We start from the raw sequence: 18,797 nt of genomic DNA, 5'->3' as shown, positions 1-18,797 counted from the left end.
AAGCTTATCACTTTACTGCATACTGAATCTGTCAAAATATTTTCCTAGAAGTAATGTGAAAATAGAAGTTCTCCATCTTTCATTATGTTAGTGGGTGGTAACAAAAGGATTAAGAAGGCTATTTTCTGAGTTCACAGCTTGGTATCTTCCAGTGAAATGCAGCATATAGCTGTTTATCTTTTTATTTTTTAATGACTTGAAATATAATAGCACTCTAGGCTGAACTAGGATCCAATCCCAAAGAAAATCTAATTCTAATTTTCTCATATTTACCTAGTCTTCAATTTTTCCCAACTGTTCTAAGGAGTGGTAGTGAAAAAGATGCAGGCAGGGCTCAAATTCCTTCACGCTCCTCTAATGCTCTTACTCTAAGAGGAGAATGAGTAAGGCAGGCAATGGCTGAAGTTACTTTACTGACAATGTGGGTATGTATGGGCTTAACCACAAAGGAGAAGCACACCCTCGGAGACTGACAGCTGGGACAAACCTCAGTGATGAGCTAGTCTAAACTCCCACGTGGACTAAGAAGCCTAGAGAGGTAAAGCCTCTCTCAAGTTCACAAAACAAGTCCAGGCCAGAAGTGGAATGCATCCCTCAGCAGATCTCATCCAAACTACGCTTTGTAATACATCACACATTACCTCACCTAAGATTTACTTTTAGCTATCTCATAAAAAAGCACTGCAATTATTAATAAATAGTGATGTTTTAAAATATATCATTATTGACTTACATTTGCATAATATGAGAATTGAAGGTTTTTTTTTCACAGAATAACAATAAATCAATCTTTAGGATTCTTTCCAAAAGTGTTACAAGTGGCAAGAGATTTAAAACCATATCAAGATAGTTGCACTGACATCAAATAGCCTAATTCATTTTTTCAAATGAAATGTTGAAATAGCTGCCATTGTTCCAGGATGCTGATGGATAGAATCACTTACTTGTAGCCTTGAAAAGAAAATGCGCGTGTGTAAGCACACACGCGCACACACATACAGACACGAGCATGAATGCATGCAAAAGAACAGGACTTGAGAAAATGAGAAGAAAGCAAAAACACAGGCATCTGCATAATCTTTACTAAGCCAAAGTTGAGATCTATTCCTGAGTTTGACTACTTCTAATGAGAAGTTACAGGGAAAGGGGTAATGAAGGACAGAGACTCCCAGGGAAGGAGAGCATAGTTTAGAACAGCCGTCTCAGCACTTCTTTACAAAGAGACTTGGGAAAGCATGCTGAGGAAAAGCTGATGCCTACAGACCAAGAAATGAGATGTGCGGAGTTCAAAAATTACTGCTAGAATTCATGAGAGCAATTGGCTTGAGAGCGTTCCTAGGTCACCACCCATGAAGCCATTGAAAAAGCAAACCTTCAGGTTCAGCATCACAATCTGGTTGCCACATTGCCCAGGCATTCGGGATCCCCAAGAGTCTGGTTTGGAGCCCTATCTCACTTTGATCCTACAAACCCACAGTTGCAGACAAACTGGCCTATCCTCAGAATATATCTTACATGTTCTCATCTTCCTTTTCTGTATATGCCATTCTCTCCACCCATTTGCATACATATGCACTACCCTCCAGACCCCTCTTCACCTACTATAATTCCATCCAGTACTTAAGGTCAAGTTCAAAATCTCTCTCGCTCCTTCTCTGTGAAACCTTCGGAGTTACTTATATTATTACTAACTATCCTTTTCAGATAATCTATTGGGGCCATTAGGCTTAGGGAAATACACTATTGAGATGGTAGGGATAATGAAGTAGTGTGGTAAGGGAAATGAATTTTAATATGAATGTGTCCAAGGAGTTGGAAGAGTTAATAAAAAAGCACAAACAAAAAGAGTCCACAAAATTTTCTGGATCCTCCACTTTTATGGAATGAATGCCAAGGTCAAGGTCTCTGTGAGTGCCCTGAAAGTGTAAGGACTTTCAGGGGTGTCTCCATTCAATCCCAAAGGTGTGGGAATTAGGCCAGTTATAACAGACCAGATACTATTTTATTTTCATAAGAATGGGTAAGAAAAATAAACTCGTGATGTACACCAAATAAAAAATGCTTAGCATGGGCTACACACAACAGCTAAATGGCTTTTCGTTCTTTGAAGCAGCTGCCTCTATGGTTTCTTTGTGCTCAACTGGGCACACACAGCACGTGAATGGTATGTTTCCAGCATTCTCTGCAGTTCTCACACAAGGGACCTGAGTTTCCTCTCTACCTCATAATAAATAAAGCTAATGACACCACAGTGCTCACCACAGAGATATAAAACAAAACAGGCATAGTCAGAAACGTGAGCAATAACATTTCAGCTGGCTGATGATACTAGCCACTAAAATAAGCTAAGATTAAATCCTATCGCTCGTATCAGTTAAATTAAACTTTTCTAAGACACTCTTGGTTTTGAGGCAACTGGGGCCTCAGATAGTCTTAAGTCACAGTCAAGAGCAGCCTGTAGAGAAAACTTTACATTGATGATACTCTACATATGAATATTGCATTTATGACAGCTTATTGATATAGGATGGAGACCTTTAATACATGTCATTGATCCTTTCATTTGTATGCAATTATTTACTTCCCAAACAATACTAATGACAATTTGCAGCAAAATGCAAAGCTATTTACACCAAAAGATTCTTACCCTGATGAAAAAATAAAACCATCTGTAATGAAATTCTGTATAAAGCTACATTTATTAACAAATTCATTTCCTAATAAACTACCATCTGCAAGCAACCCTCAGTTTCCACTTGATATAAACAAGTATTTTACTGTTTTCAGAAGTAGTCTCCAGAAAATTCTTCTAAGTCCAACTGCAGAACACATCAGTTATTTTGTTGTCTAGAATGTTAATAAATTCTTTAACATTACCGTTTTATTAAACAAACAAATTATTTGTTTAAAAAACACGCTTCAATTGAAAAACTGACCTTAAGCAATAAAGTTGGTTAGACTTCTAGTATCTTTAGTATTGATACAGAAATTCTAAGAAGCAGAGAAATGTTTCAAGGATAGGAAATAATTCAAATTTCCCTACTGTGCACATAAGCATAGGTGCATAAACAAATATGGGTACACGCACATGCACATTTCATTTTAATAATAGCTTATGGTCTCTCAACTCATAAATATAATCCTATATGCTTATCTGCATATTTTAGAATACTTTCTCTTTTCTGGTCATTCAACTCCCACTCCTGTTAAATGCATTTCACTAACACATGTCAACCTCCTGTCACTAGAGCCAGGGTAAGAGTTAGGAATGCTCAAAGAAATCCTGCAATTGTTCTATGGACAAGTCATTTTAATAATAACTCAGAGTAATGCTGCTACTTATCAAGATGGCTACTTTGACTAGGGACCCAGAAACCCAATGCCTGAAACTCTTGGTGCCGGGGACTGGGGCTAAATTCTAATGCTAAGTGCTTTTGAAAAGTGCATCAAGATTTAATAGGGTGAATTTTCAGACTTCATCAGAGTTATATCCACACAAATTCCATTAGGTTCAAAGCTCCAAAATACTGCACCCTGTCTGTAGTATGCTCACATTTTAATCCACGCCCTTCGAAGCTCTGTTAGGTTGTCTAACCTCTCACTTCCTTTCCTCCCATTTTTGGTTTTCACATTACCCTTGAAGGCTGTTTATTCACCCAACTTTAGGGCCCTAAACTTCTCTCTGCCCTCTTTCAAATCCTTCCTTGGAAACTATATTTTCAAATAAGCACTTTCTTCACTGATCTCTTCTCATGACTTCGTTGCACCTCGCCCATGTTTCATATGAAGCTCTACCAAAGTCTCTTTGTATTGTCTGTCACCAAAGGCTGACAGGCACATAGGCTGCCTTTTAAATCTTTGTCTCCAAAGCTGGTGGCTCAGATTCTTTGGAAACGTACCTCTCACTGGTGTGCCAGATCATCGAGCAAAAATGTGAAGCTGTTTCTGAATCTGGGTCAGCCATGTTGTGAATGTATAAGAGAGAGGGCTACAAAAGAGTAGATCTCACTGGAACTGTGACCTGTCAGTCCATTAATGAGGTATAGACACAGGCTGAGAGACCTCTTGATGGGCCAGTGCTATTTCCAGATCAGCCATGAATGATGGTGCTGCCATGTAAGGAGAGAAAAACAGCAGACACCAGAGCAAGACAGGGGGGAGAAAATCACATCTCAACCTCCCATTATATGTCCCCTCTTTCAAAGCAGGTTTATTTGGGGGGTTTTAAGTATTATGATCCTGTACTAAGTCATCCAATGGAAACTGGGATCAGGATTTACAAATGAATGTGCAGAAACAGAGCAGAATAAGACATAGGTAGACAGAGTACAATGAAAGAAATATAATTGAGGATGGATTTTCTAACAATCGTTTACTTTTGTTCATATTATTTGATTAACATTATGGCTTAGAAAATGGAATCAAGTAACCATTTTTGAAATTCATTCATTCGACAAACATTTATTGAGTATCTACTAGGTGCCAGGCATTTGATAGGCACTTGCGATACAGAGAAGAATGAGACATTCCTTGCTCTCAAAGAGCTCACAGTCTAGTAGCAGAGACAGACACAAAAATGAGTAACTACAATACAATAAAAAAAGTGCAAGTCAAGGTGTGTATAAGGCACCAGAGAAGTGGTTGGTAATTAAGCCCGGTGAAATCAGGGAAGCTTTCACAGAGAAAGTGATAATTTGAGTAGACTTGAAAGAGAAACAGGACTTCACCGGGAAGACAAGGGAGGTTAAGGAAAGGCATCGTATGCTGAAGGAACAGTAGGCACAAAAGGAAGTGTGATAAAGCATGATATGACAGAGAACTACAGGAAGTTCAAGGTGGCTTGGATTTCATCTGTGTATTGAGAAGTAGTGAAATATGGGGTATGAAATCAGAGAGTAAAGAGCTTTGTAGGTGGGACTAATAAATCTGGAATTTTTCTTGGAAGCAATGAGAATACATTGGAGAATCCAAAGCAGGGAGTGACATGATCAGATCAGCCTGTATGAAGGATGGTTTGGAAGACAAGAGAGACTAGAGAGAGGGACACCAGATAGGAGGGGCTGGCACAGCAGTCCAGGTGAGAGATGCTCATGGGTGATGTGAAGGCAGTGAGGATGAAGAGGTGACAGACTGGGGAGATTCTTAGGAGATAGTTGGCGAGACCCGAGGAATGATGATACAAAAAGCGAAACCTCCTCAGAAACGAAACAATATTAAAAACATTTGGAAAATACAAATAACAGCCCCATTCCTCCCTTCCTTTGTGTTCCCATTGTCCTCTGAGATCTGAGCATCTGCTAAGTATGAATAAAAGAAGAAAAGCCAGAGGGCAGATATGGTCAGACTTCTCTAATTCAGATACCACTAACTTGAAATCTGCAACAACATAGACAGACTGTCTGTGACTCCTATGGAGTAAGAATTTCAACCTACTTTCTTTCTCTGTGTCTTTTCAAGCTTTAAGTTACCAGAAACGGGAATCCAATCTAAAAGTAGTGGTTTCTTCCAATCAAATGCTTGAAGTGCAGTAGATAGCCGCATACATGGTGGTATCTGAAGGGCACCCAATACATGTCCCCCACCCAGGGGCCATAAGGCCTGAGATCCAATCATTAGCAATTCGTTCCTTTAGGAGATGCTTTGGTTCCTCGGCACTTCTCTTTTTCAAGGCAGAGATTCCTGGGATGGGTAGGACATTTAGTCATTCTAAACCCAGTGTTTTGTGGTTGTGCACACTGCCTTTGGCTTTGACAGAAGGAATCAAGGTAGGATAAAGGGGCTATGTAGGCATCTATGGAGGAAAGTTATGCAGAAGGAAAGACTGAGGGATATAGAAGATGACAGATCTTGTCAAGGAATAGCCCCGAAAGCACTCAAGAAACTAAGACACTTAAAGAATGCCTTCCACTTCAGGTTCCAGCAAATCACCCTTGTATACTATTGTATATTAAGGAACTTCTGTGTCTTATGTTTATGATATGCTACTGGCTATTCAAGGCCTATGGTGACACTCAGTCTTTTCATGGGCCTCATACTGCTTATGACCCATTATAATCTCTAATGCCATTAATCTGTACAGAAGACTATAAATGCATTGTCTGAAGCTATTTTCTAACTCCAACCTTTCATTCACTCAATCATTCCAAATCATGGAGATTTAACTGTATTTGCAGAATGTTAATCAATTAAGTCACAAGTGGCTGGAGAGTGAGACTCAGAGACTCTGACCTTGAAGAGTCTCATTTATGGCTCAGGATGGTAAGTAAGAGATGCTTGCGAATACTTGATTATAGAGGTTAAAGCAGTGAACTAAAAAATAAAAGAAACAAAACAAAACTTTAAATTACTTACTTCACTTGTTTGGAGAATCGTGAACTTTGGCAGTTTAGTCTTTGTACTAGCTGCACTGGGTTTTCCATCCAAGAGGGATCCGAATGACAGATTCCCAAAGCTGTTCTCGAATTCAATGGAGGGTTTCAGTGTTGGAGAGATGTCTGGTGCCTGGTCCTGGCCATCCATGGGTCTGACATATGCAGTTGGTTTTTGCTGCCCCATGCTTGTTTTGCAGTAAAGCCCAGCTGGGAAGTTTTGAATTGAAAGGCCACTGCTGGGAGCCAATAAAGACGAAGCAAGTAGGGGAGACCCAGGAGCATGCACCGTAAATTCAGATTCTTCTGGTGAGTTGGATTGAAAGATTTCTTTGAATGTATCCCCTCCACTGGACTTGAAATTACTGTCTTCCTTTGCTGATGGGTTTGACCCTTCAACTGCTCCAACTTGAGGCTGTTCAGCAGGGTAGACAAAGAAATCTTCCAGTCTGGCCTGGGGCTGGTCCTGCGTTTTGTTTGGCTGGCTACTGGCCTGGCTGGCTGGTATGATGCTAGCATTATGACTATCTCGTGGCCAGTCGGATTTTGATTTCCTGTTGCCGTGTATTAGTGTTGAATTCAGTATCACGACAGAAGGTGGAGGCATTGGTGCCGAGGGGTGAGTGTTGTTATCCTGGTGAGGCAGGATCATTCGGTTCTTTTGTTCTGGAAAAAAGCTTGGTTCATTTTTGTTGATGGGAGTCTGGGGTACAGAATTCTTTGGGATTCCCACTAGGTGATTCTGATTAGAATGGTTAATTAGCAAATCCTTCATTTCGTCATAATTTCCCAGCGTGTTCTGGACTCGGTTGGCAAGTGCATCACCTTTGTTTGTCTAAAATAACAAAAAGATGGGGGTGGGAGGAGAGAGAATGAATAGGTTTGTGTTTCCTAACATTAATGCTTCAAACAGATGTTTTAAGTAGACCTAGCATATAGGGTTCTTTAAAATTCATAGGCTGCTACATAATTTCATACTTTTCTTGTGCTATGTAAGAAAATAAAATCAATAATGCTATTGAAACAGCCTCTTGGAATGAGCTGTGTGATTAACATTTGTATACTCCCTGGCCTGTCCTTAAACATGCTAATTGAGAGAAAGTTTTAAATTATGTCATTTGTGAATTTTATTAGCAAGATAACTTATTTTAGGTCAGATGAGCTGAACTGTTACATTCTACATCAGGATTAACAATTTATGCTTACATGCTTACTGATCATTGGAATTATAAAGGGATGTCTGAGTTCTAGCTGTTCTTGACATGTCAGCCCTTTGCACTGCATTATGTCATGAAAAAGGCTTAGCCCATTGGATAAGGAAGTCAGTTAAAGTGTTCTACCATGACTACTTTCCATTTAGAAAAGGCATGAGATTAAACAACGTCTAATTGAGTTAACTTATAACTAAAGCAAATGTAATTCCTTTTCATCAAAGGACTATAAATTACTGGTGGCTGCCTACATAGTCTAGGGGCAACGGAGTTTACATATTGATGATTCATCCTCATTTACTTTGAAATGGTGAAACTGTTCATCAACAGTGATTCAAGCTCTCCTGTGTCTTTTCAATGCTTTAGAAAAATTTATTCAAGAATTTAAACTGTTGCTTAAGTCGATCAAACATGGTCAGATTTTCAAAGTGATGCTGGCAACTGGATCATTCTAATGACAACCAACATACCAGCTATGCCATCTCCTATATAATTTACTCATCTTATTAACATGCTTGTGATTGTTTTAAAAATTAAGTTTCTGCATGTTTTTCTGTAATATAGAAAGTGCAGGTTTTAAAACTAAAAATGGTGGAGAGCTATATACTTGGAAAAGACTCTGATGAAAGCTCAGCTTTTCTACTTTGAAAATGACTTTTTGTAATTCTCTTTACCTGCTAAAGATGCCATCAAAGTAAGCCTTTGAATTCAAAATGGCAAAGGACTTCCTTGTGCCTAGGCTTCACTATCCTGGCTTAAGATTTTACAATAAAACAAGGCTACTGGCATCCATGGAGCCCCTAGATGGGGAAGATACCACCCTATGTGGTCTTTACATCCCAGGAGCCATAGGCATGCTCTCCATGCACAGGGGAGGAGGTGACAGCCTCCCCATTGGTATAACCTCCACTAAAGATAAATATTTAACATCTAAGATTTCTCACATGCCCTTAACACAGCCCAGTCTCCTGGCACACACAGAGCATACCTATCCAAGTCTTGTATCTCAGTCTAAACCTACATTGTATGGTTGCGTGCTGTTCTCTGTGTGTAAAGATGGGAGAGTGTGCAAATGAATGGAGAGCGAAGTGCCAAAAATGGATGAAATTGCCCAGGGAAAGAAAACATAGAATGAGAAGATCGGGCTCAGGAGAGAACCCTGGCAAACATTAAACTTTAAGAGACTAGGAAAGGAAGAGGAGCCAGAAAAAGATACCCAAGAAGGAACAACCAGAGAGGGTTTCAAACTGGAGACCTTAGCATGACTCTCATATACTATATACAGTATTCAGCTCGTATCATGTGTTAAAGCATTGCAGACACTTCCAAAGATGAGGGCATTCAGGGGTATATGACTTCAAAATTTTTTTTTAAAGTATGCCAAATATATGCAAAGAGTGGTCTGTAGGAGATGGGCAACTTTAGAAATCAAATAAATGCATGTCAATTTACTTTTCTTATCCTCAAGAACATCCTATATTGCATTACATGCAATTTTGGTGCTGAAGTAGTGATTAAACAATTAATATTCTATATAATCTTCAGCTGAATAATCGCTCCATTTTCAGAAGTATATTTGAAAGGCATATTTAATAAAGATGGGTAGCAATCACTTTTATTCCCAAAAGGCCCCAGGTTTGTCAGTTTTAATGGCAGAAATTACTTTCGAGCTAAGGCAAAAATAAACTCTTTGTATATAGCATCCCCTCTTCAGCAGAGTTGAACAATGAACCATTTGGGCAGCAGCCAAAACTAGTCTCTCTATTCAGTCCCTAAATTCAGAATAAAGAAATTTCATTGAGCTGAAAGCCCAGTGAGAATTTGATGCAAGGGGTTATTCTGGCCCTTCAAACAATTTACCTCTAGGGTCAGATGATTGCCTAATGAACACGAATACCTGGCTACCTTCAAGGATCTGACCCAACGAGGGGAAACAATACCATTTCATTTCCCATTTTAAATGCCTTCATTTTACATTGTCTTATTCAATGAGTTAGGATATGCTTCTTCCCACCAGACAGAGAATTCTATAACCTGTGAGTTTTTTCCTTTGGGCCTTCGCTATCAGGAAAGTCAAAGTTCAATTTATTGAACTTTCATTGAAAGTGTACTTGACTTTCATCGAAAGTTCGTTGAACTGTCATTGAAACAGAGTTCTACAGAATCGGAACCTTGACCCACAATGTCACAGAGACCACCACAATACCTCAAAGCAGTAACACACTCTGTCTAAGCCGACCTCATCAGGACTCAAGAACATCTAGGCAAGCAAGCTAACCACATCCCTGTTCCTATTCAGCAGTAAATGGAAGGGGCATGCTCATCGTTACTTCAATGGAGAGAATCTTGGTTAGGTTTTAATGTCTCTTCATTTATGTCTACTGTTATAATGATTTGGGTTTATGATACATGCTTAGATTATTTTTCCATCTCTAGGTTTTAAAATATGCTAGAAATTAGAAGTTCTAAGTACAAAAATGTCTAAAACTGTATCTACATGAGTAAATTTAGAGGAAAATTGAAACTTCTCTAAATAAGTCTAGAAAATCAACCTTCTACCATATAGAATGTACTACAGTTATGAAATCTTTTCCTGAATGGAACTATGAGCTCTTAAAGGTCAGAGACCACTTTTTAGTCATCTTTCTATCTTCAAGACTTACTGCCGTATGTGGTGCATATTAGGTACTCAATAAATCATTGCTGAATTGAACATAATCGAATTATAATTCATACCCTGCCTATATCGAAATAAAGGATTTACAATGGCTGGTTGTAAAAGGTACACACATAGGAGAGCAGAAGTCAAGCAAAGTTGGTTACTATGACTGAACATTAAGTTGAACTTTGAGCTTCTTGGTAGCTAAGGCAACAAGGGAAAGCTCACAGCTTACAGAATGTTCTTTGTCTGATGAAAGGAAGCATAGCCTAATTCATTAAATGAGACAAATGATTACTGGACACTAAAATGTGAAAAAGGAATCCCTCCCATTGGTTCCATTACAAAGAACTTTGAACAATAAAACAATTTCCCAGCACCAATTTTACAGAAAATGCAAATATGTTCTTCATGTGGCTTTTCCTTAGGATGACTCAAAAGCAAAAGCATTGCACTAAAGTGTAATCAGAAAAGGCATGTATGCATGTGACATTAGTGGGCTTGGCTAACAGCTCCAAGTGTGGGGCTTTCATGTGCACCGATGACGTAGGAATGGAGCTGGGATAATCTGGACATATGGAGGGATGCCAACCCTCTAAGACTAGCTTCCTCATAGAGAAACTGTCACAGAGGGACTTGTTACTGGAAATGCATAGACAGTTCAAGGTTGAGTTCATTGGTGATGTTTTCTGTGTTGCTCATTGAAGAGAGATCCATACAATTCATGTAACAGATTTGCTGTGCCACAAATAAGAATTACCATCATCATTCTTAAGACACATACTGGTACATTAAAAATACCCATAAGGCAGGGTTAGGCATGAAGGACACACAGACACATATCCTTAAGAAGTCCATCATTTGACAATGTCCAATAATTAACAGTACAGTCCAAATTGCCAGAATCAAGTCTCTGCCTTCCCACCATTGGAAGTAGGTAAGCGTCAACCAGTTTTTAAATTTCCCAAGGTGTAGATATGAGATCCACTGGATAGAAAACCCAATGAGGCCTGAAATACATTTATGTACAGCTACCCAATGTACTTTCATACACCATAGCAACTCTTGATTTACACTAAAGGTTCTTTTTCACCCTCTAGAGTCTTAGTAATCCTATTGAGGAACAAAATATTCTGGGCAGTCTTGATTGAACATTATAAAAATGGCAAAAATGAAATCTAGCCATTTCAATCAATTATAGGCTTCTTTCAATTTGGCCAATCTTTACTTTCCTTCTAGATAATTGGTTGATTCCTTAAAGGTAACCTCTCCAGCCATTATTTTCTAAGTAATCAAAATTGCTCCATCATCAAGGAAAAGCATTTTGCAAGTATTTTCAGGCATAAATTGCATGTCTGGTTTGTGCCTCACGACTAACAGCGCTCGCTCATTTAAGCTTTTTGCCTCTCATTACTTTGGGAAATGCAAAGTTGCCTCAGTTTGCTTCTAATGCAATCTACAAATCGGTAGTATAATTTCATCGCAATACTTATGTGCTAGAAGGCTATTGTACCATAGTACTTCTTTCTAATAAGGATGGCAAAATAACTTAAGTTTTGAGGTTCATTTTTTACTTTGATTTCATTGTAGCTAATGTATATGATTTAGTAATTCTTTTTTTAATAATTCTAATACATTTAGTTAATCTCTCTAAGGTGTAGGTTGCTCTTTATTTCTTTAATTATAATAACAATAATACCTTGAATTTGCAAAGCACTTTACAGATTTCAAGGCAAGAGTTCCCGAAATGTTTGATTTTTTCTGGCTTCTACCTGCCCCAACCTAAATGGCCTTGGGAAGGCCACTTGACCTCTCTGTGTCTCAGTTTCCTCATTCTTGTTAAGCCGTGAAAAACTATAAGTTTGTTCTTATTGTTATCAGTCATTATTTCTACCAGTGGGTATTATTATTCAACTTCAGAGAGGAGGAAATTACAGGTCAGAGGAATATAGTTTCTTCTCCAAAGTCACATGGGAGGTAAGCTTATCAGGATCTTTTGACTTCTTGTCAGAAGCTATAAACAGCTTCCTGTTATGGATACAGAATCACATGGAACTGGATCCAGATTCATCACTTCCATGGATAAGAAGCTGCAGAGAAGCCAGTACTTCTCTCAAATTCTTCATGGGAAACATGGGGGAGATGCCTACTCCAGTCGTTATAAGGACTGAATCTATATATATATATATATATATATATATATATATATATATATATATATATATATATACTCCATCACAGCACCTGACACACAGCAGACACCTGGTACATCCCAGTTCCTCGTCCTTCCCAATCTTTCCACACTAACCCAGACATGCCACAGTTTTCAAGCACCTTTAAAGACATCTTTTTCAACAGCATAGCACAAACTCAGATTTGAAAGGTGTATGTAACAAAGCATCCACATGGAGAAGTGACCTACCAACCAACTCTAGGAGTGGTTAACATCCCTTCTATTCTAGGAGTGGTAGAGGTGAAGCAAGGAAAGGAAAGACATGGAACACATGAGATCATCATTTCTTCTTTTTGCCAATAAAAGGCAGTGGGTCCTGGAGATTGGTTTTTATTGGTTAGTTTATTACCATTGACACTGTTGGACAAGTGATCAAGCCATGTTTTAGGCTTTAGGGTAACAAGAAGTTTCCTGCAAGTCTTGATCCACCACCGGGAATTTTGATTTTTAATTTAATACACATGCCCAGCACAACCCTAAGGAAGAGTTGTAGTGTGCCTCCGTCTCTCTTAGTGGACCATTGGCTGGCTCTAGAACTGCATTGCCGAAGGCATGTCAAGCTACTACGAACATGTCCACACCAGTCCAAATGCGGGGAGCTTTTGGAGGTGCACATCAATTATAGTATCATAATGTGAGGGAAAGGAGAGGTGTACTCTCCAGGGATCACCCAGGGAACCCTGAACATGGACATAGCACAAAATGGCAGTTGATCATCAAAGCAATGGTAAAACAAAGAGAAATACTAGGTCATCAACTGTTCACATCATTCCTTTCCTTCATAGTCTTGACTCCAGGACAAAGGTTCTTCCTCACCAGGAAGCATAAACACAGCAGTCTACTAGTCACATAATAGGCCTGGCCCTGCACTAGGCTAATGTTCCCATCTGTGTCTCTACCTGATGCACCCTTGACATATCAAGACAGATGTCTTTTGAGAACTTCTGACAATGTTGATAAAAGATTTTTTAACTGCTACTCGAAAATACACTGCTTACATCTAAAAATAACTATGCATCTATATAACAGTCCTTGTCAACAAAAAACAGCATTTACCTTAAAAGTACAAGACCATTAATTGAACAGGACTGGAAATTATAAATGGGAAATAAACCAAGGATTCTAGGCTTCATAATAGTGTTGAGTATGAATAGATAATTGAAATTTTAAAAGCGATCCCTTGGAGTAAACCTCATTTTTTCTAACCTATCCCAGAAAAAGATGTGAAACTCATCTGGCTGTACTTTTCTCTCAAGAAGGGATGAGGTACCAATCATTCTTTGACTTCTCTTCCATTTTCTGGAGGAAATGGAAGCCACGACTTCTTGCCTTGCCTCAATCTTCCTTCCACTCTCCTGCTTTGTTCTCATCCCAATAATTCCATTCCCATCTTCCTTCTCATGGCTTATCACTCTTCACATGCCCTTGATTTTATATTTTCTCATCTCCTCTGGGATCTTGCTCTAATTCCCCTCAGCTCTTTCTCCTGTATCTTCACCCTCTCTTTCTCCATTGATATTGGTTCTTTCTCATCAATCTCTAAACATGTTTGAGTTTCCTTCACTTTTATAAAAGCTTCCTTCCACATAATTTCTCCCCTTGCATTCTAACTTAGCTTTCTTTCTTCCTCCATTCAAACAAAATCTCTCTTCAAGATCAAGTCCACATTCACTGCCTCTCTTTATTTTACTACTTCTCATTTACTCTCTATCCCCTGGCAGTTTGGCTTCTTACAATGATCACCACCATCAGCAAATAAAACAACTCTCCTTGAGGTCACTAATAACCCCTTAACTGTCAAATCCAACAGTCACTTTCCATCCCAGATCTATCTGACACATGTAACTAGTAAATCTCTTTTCCATAAATCCCTTTTTCCTTTGATTTCTATTAAATGTTTCTCTCCTAGTGCTCTTTCTACTTCTCTGATCATTCACTGATTTTTAGTTTCCTTTCGTGGCCTCTGATTTTACCACCTATTTTACCCCTTAAGAGTTGCTACTTTCCAAGATTCTTTGTCCTTCTTACTCAGTAATCTAACTCAGTGGTAATATCCATTCTCACTGCTTCCATTGCTACCATACAGTAACAGCTCACTTTCTTTCTCTTGACCATTCTCATTAGCTCCAGATCCATATAAACAATGCCTACTGGATCTCTCTCCCTTGACATCCCACTGGCATCCCAAATTTAACATGGTCAAAACAGAATTAATGAATTTTTTCTCTACAAGCACCAACCCTGCTCTACTCCTGAACAACCTGTTAATACCACCATCCTCTCAAGTCAAAAGGATGGAAATCATTCATTCTTATCTCACACTCCCCACATCCAGTCAGATGCCCAGTCCCATCATTTCAACTTCCTTGTTCTACCTTAAATCCTGCCTGTCATGAACTCTTCCGTTAGCCAGCTACAACACCTTTCTTATCTGCCTCTAGTTTACCTTCCCTCTGATCCATTCTCCATACTTTCAACATTATCTTTTTAAATTCTTTGTCTATCTTGGCCATGCCCTAACTTAAAAACTTGCAATGATTTCTCTTTGTGTACAGAATCGTGTCTAAACTCCTTGGTATGGGGTACAAAGGCTTCACTAATCTTTCTCCTCCCTATCTCTCTAGCAGTGACCAAGCACTAATGCCCTCATTCATTCAGGATAATCTCTTCAACTGAACAAGGAATTCCTGAAGGAAAGGAGCATATCCTATTCCCCTTTGTAAACTAGTCTAAGATGAGATTAGCACATAGTGGACCTTCAATAAATGCTTGTTAAACTAATCTTATCTCTAAATACACATATTCAAAGGTAGTATACAAATTAACTCAACTGAGAAAAATTGCTTTCTTAAGAATTATATTATTATTGAGAAATTGAAGACCAGTAATTCAGGTGACCTAGGTCTCTTTATTGGACTTATCAAACTTGCAAACAACTGAGCGTCTCGATGAAGAGCTGCTTAGTTATTCTGAACAAGGCAGCGGAACTCTATTCTCACTAGTCACCAATCGAAACAGTTGACTCTCTACCCTAAAGTAGTATTTGTGCCTATGCGGTCCTCAGTAAGAACTTTTCTTTTCCAAAAGTCACTGTCCCCTAAGTGGTGCTCTTCTAAAATCACAACTCTTGAAAATAGTCTCTATTTTTGTTTTACCTCCTACACAGTTTTTGTTTCATTACAGAAAATTACACTGCTATGAAATTTCAATAAAAATCAACCAGCTGACAGCAATTTAACAAGATCCTTCCCCCAGCCTCCATCCCAAATAGAGAGTTCAGAGGACGTCTTTGCAAAACCAATACTTGTAGACATAGCAGCATGACCATTATTGGAGCTACATACTAGCCAGAATACCACTAGGAAATCACCCTAGCTATGCTACCTGCCTTGGTTGAGGCAGCCTCCTAACCCATGATTATTAACCACCAGGGAAAAATGATTGGTTTTTCCCTTTCTCCTAGAACAGTAATTTTAAAAAAGCACTCAACCCACTGAACAGCTGCTAACAACCTAAAATGGAAAAGGAAAGCAGGGGCCTTGCAATGGATGGCACTTATTGGGAGGAGAAATAGACATATCCATTGGCATTCTGATGAAGTCTTCAGGAGATGCCTTGCTGATCATCGAAGTGGGAGAAAGTGTCAAGGGGACATTCCTTCCTATAGGAAATGCTAGGCAGGAAAGAACTCCTCAGAGACAGGAAGTCCCCCGAGTCCCTTTCAAATCTTACTGTGCTCACCAGAGAAGACAGACTCTTTCTCTAAAGACTTCCTCAGACACCTGCAATTGCCCCCAACGCAGTGTATGTGTATATACTTCATTTGTAAAATAGATTTTCCTGGTAATAATTTTGGTGCTTTAAAAATAGATTAAATATTGGCCGATGGGTTCAAAACTGCAACAAGCAACAATTTCCCAGAAAGATAAATGACATACATATTCAGCTACCTTGTAGGGCTCCCCAAAAAGATCAAAGCCCGAAGAAAAGAGATCATCTTCTTGCTGGACTTCTTGATTCCTCCGCTCCCATTCCCTTTTTTTAAGCGCACTACGGTCCTGTTCATAGTGACTGATATGAAAAGAAAAAGACAAAAGGAGAAATAGATTAATTAGTCATGTAAGTCTTTGAGATCTCCCTTGTTATCAATAAGAAAAAAAATACAAGTCAAGGCTACCCACACTGATACTGCACAGAGAGCAGAGGATCCTTTTCTTTATTCCCAGTGGGTTTCACATCCTGACCAGTTCTCCAGAATACAGAAGAAACAGAAAATCACTTATTACAATTTGTATGTACAGCCACCTCAGCACGGCCAAATCATCTTGCCTTGCCCTTCCTTGATTACTGCAGGCAATTTCAAACTTCTCCCAGATCAATCCACTGTACAGAAAGGTACTGAATTCAAGTTCAAATTACATAATGTTGTCAACTGCATCAGGCTCAGAATTCGCAGATGTCACAAAATCCTAAGGGAAAGGAATGACCAAATCTGCTATTGCAGATAAACTAGAATTCTGTCCTGAGCCCACAGTTAAAATTAGCTTGTTGTAATGAAATCACAAGAGAGTTTAAGGACATTTTCAGAAGTCCACAAAAAAACCAAATCACTCACCTGGAACTAACATAAAATAATAGTGAATGTCAACTGTAATTGAAAAATCAATAAAGAAGGGGGAAAGGTGAAGGGGAATGAGAAGTTCAAAAATTCAGGTATAAAACAAATGAGTCATGGGGATGTGGTGTACAGCATAGGGAATATAGTTGATAATACTATGATAGCACTGTATGGTGTTGGATGGTTTGCTGGACTTATGGCAATTACATCTTTAAGTATACAAATGTCAAATAACTATGATGTACATGTGAAACTAACATAATATTGTGTGTTGGCTATATTTTAATAAAAATCCTTAAAAAATTAAAATTCAATTAAAATACAAATACAAATCACTCAATCACTCACACTCCTTTTGGTTGCTGTTGTTGTTTTGGTTTTCTCGCAGTTTGCATCACAGATGACAAAGCCTTTTTTAGAAATTTTTCCCAAAGAAGGGGGTCTGGATTTAATAACACATTACTAATGATGAAAGGAAGTATCAAAAGTCTTAAATGACTTTAACACACAAATGGTTTACAAACACGTGACACTCATAGCATTTTGGGCTTTCCTATTAGAAGATCAGCACAAAGCTTCCAGACAATATCTAAGACATATTCGGGGCCTTTGGATTTTATAGCATGGAATGCTTTCTTATTAGAACAATTATTTTCTTCATCATGAAAGACTACATATATTAAACTGTCATCTGTAAGTCTTAGATCAGTGGATTTTATTTTATTCATTGGTTTTTCTCCCCCTGCTTTTGATTGTAATCTTACCCAAAGTGAGTACATACATGCTGAGCAGACTTAAATTATATGAATGTACGTAAAATGCCTAGCAGGTGCTATATAAATGTTGCTTCCCTTCCCCATATTAATACTGCCATATTAAGACTTAATTAGATAATTGACATGTAAATGAACATAAAAGCTAAAGAAATTATGAGAGATATACTGATATAATAGTACAGTTGACAAGTTTTGAGTACATCACAAACCTACTGCCTATCATTGGTAGTCCAGTTTGCTCATGACTATCATAACTTTAATTTACAAAGAGTACAGAGCATGAAATTTCCATGGCACCTTAACTAGATATCAATATACATGAAGAGGAAGATGCCAGTACTCTTAGTCTTCCAACTTTCTCCAGAGAAATCCTTGAACTGACAAATCCAAAGCAACTTGGATAGTCTTATCTTCTGGATAAACAATATTTCATTTCTCCATTTAAAAAATAGTGGCAATATTTATAGGATGTTTAAATATACATTATGCTTTCATAATACGAACAATGCCAGAAAGATGCCAAGTCCAGATATTGGAAGTTAGCCTATTGTTGGTCGTCTCAAATGCCATCCACAGGTATTTTGTTTGCTAGCATCCTCTCTTATTTCCATTCGCAAGTTTCGATCAGAACCCCTGATAGCTGCCATGTGTCACACTGTCTGTGTTGGAAGCCAATGTGGGATCAGCCAGGCATAGTAATGTCTTCAGACCACAGAGTGTGGAGCACAAGACTTGACCTTAGCACCACACATTGGCTGTATGTAACCCAAGCCCATCATCAATTTGTCAAAACGAAAGAAAGATAGGGTGTTGGGGGTGGAGGTGGAGGACCAAGTCAAAGCAATATTTATTCAGGGCAGGAGGAGGGTTTGTTGCAAAGGAGACAGACACAACTTCTTTGCCTTCCATAGTAGATGATTCTCAATACAGAA

The 18,797-nt window shown here is 38.6% G+C and overlaps 1 protein-coding gene across 8 annotated transcripts in view; it reads right to left on the bottom strand.

Moving 5' to 3' along the window:
- The window catches only part of AFF2 (AF4/FMR2 family member 2), a 445,289-nt gene that overhangs the window by 287,244 nt on the left and 139,248 nt on the right, over nucleotides 1–18,797 (bottom strand). For 4 of the 8 annotated variants that reach the window (XM_036227103.1, XM_036227107.1, XM_036227100.1 and 1 more), the window contains exons 2-3: nucleotides 16,410–16,542; nucleotides 6,352–7,203 (exon numbers count right to left, since the gene is read on the bottom strand). In XM_036227103.1, coding sequence (XP_036082996.1) covers nucleotides 6,352–7,203; nucleotides 16,410–16,542 — 985 coding nt within the window. The remainder of the gene's footprint in view (nucleotides 1–6,351; nucleotides 7,204–16,409; nucleotides 16,543–18,797) is intronic. The other 4 variants (XM_036227104.1, XM_036227108.1, XM_036227102.1 and 1 more) reach the window with 1 other exon arrangement.

This window comes from Rousettus aegyptiacus, unplaced genomic scaffold (assembly GCF_014176215.1).
Source record: "Rousettus aegyptiacus isolate mRouAeg1 unplaced genomic scaffold, mRouAeg1.p scaffold_m13_p_9, whole genome shotgun sequence".
Lineage (NCBI taxonomy): Eukaryota > Metazoa > Chordata > Mammalia > Chiroptera > Pteropodidae > Rousettus > Rousettus aegyptiacus.
The sequence above is the reverse complement of the archived record's forward strand: the minus strand, read 5'-3'. Positions and strand labels throughout refer to the sequence as shown.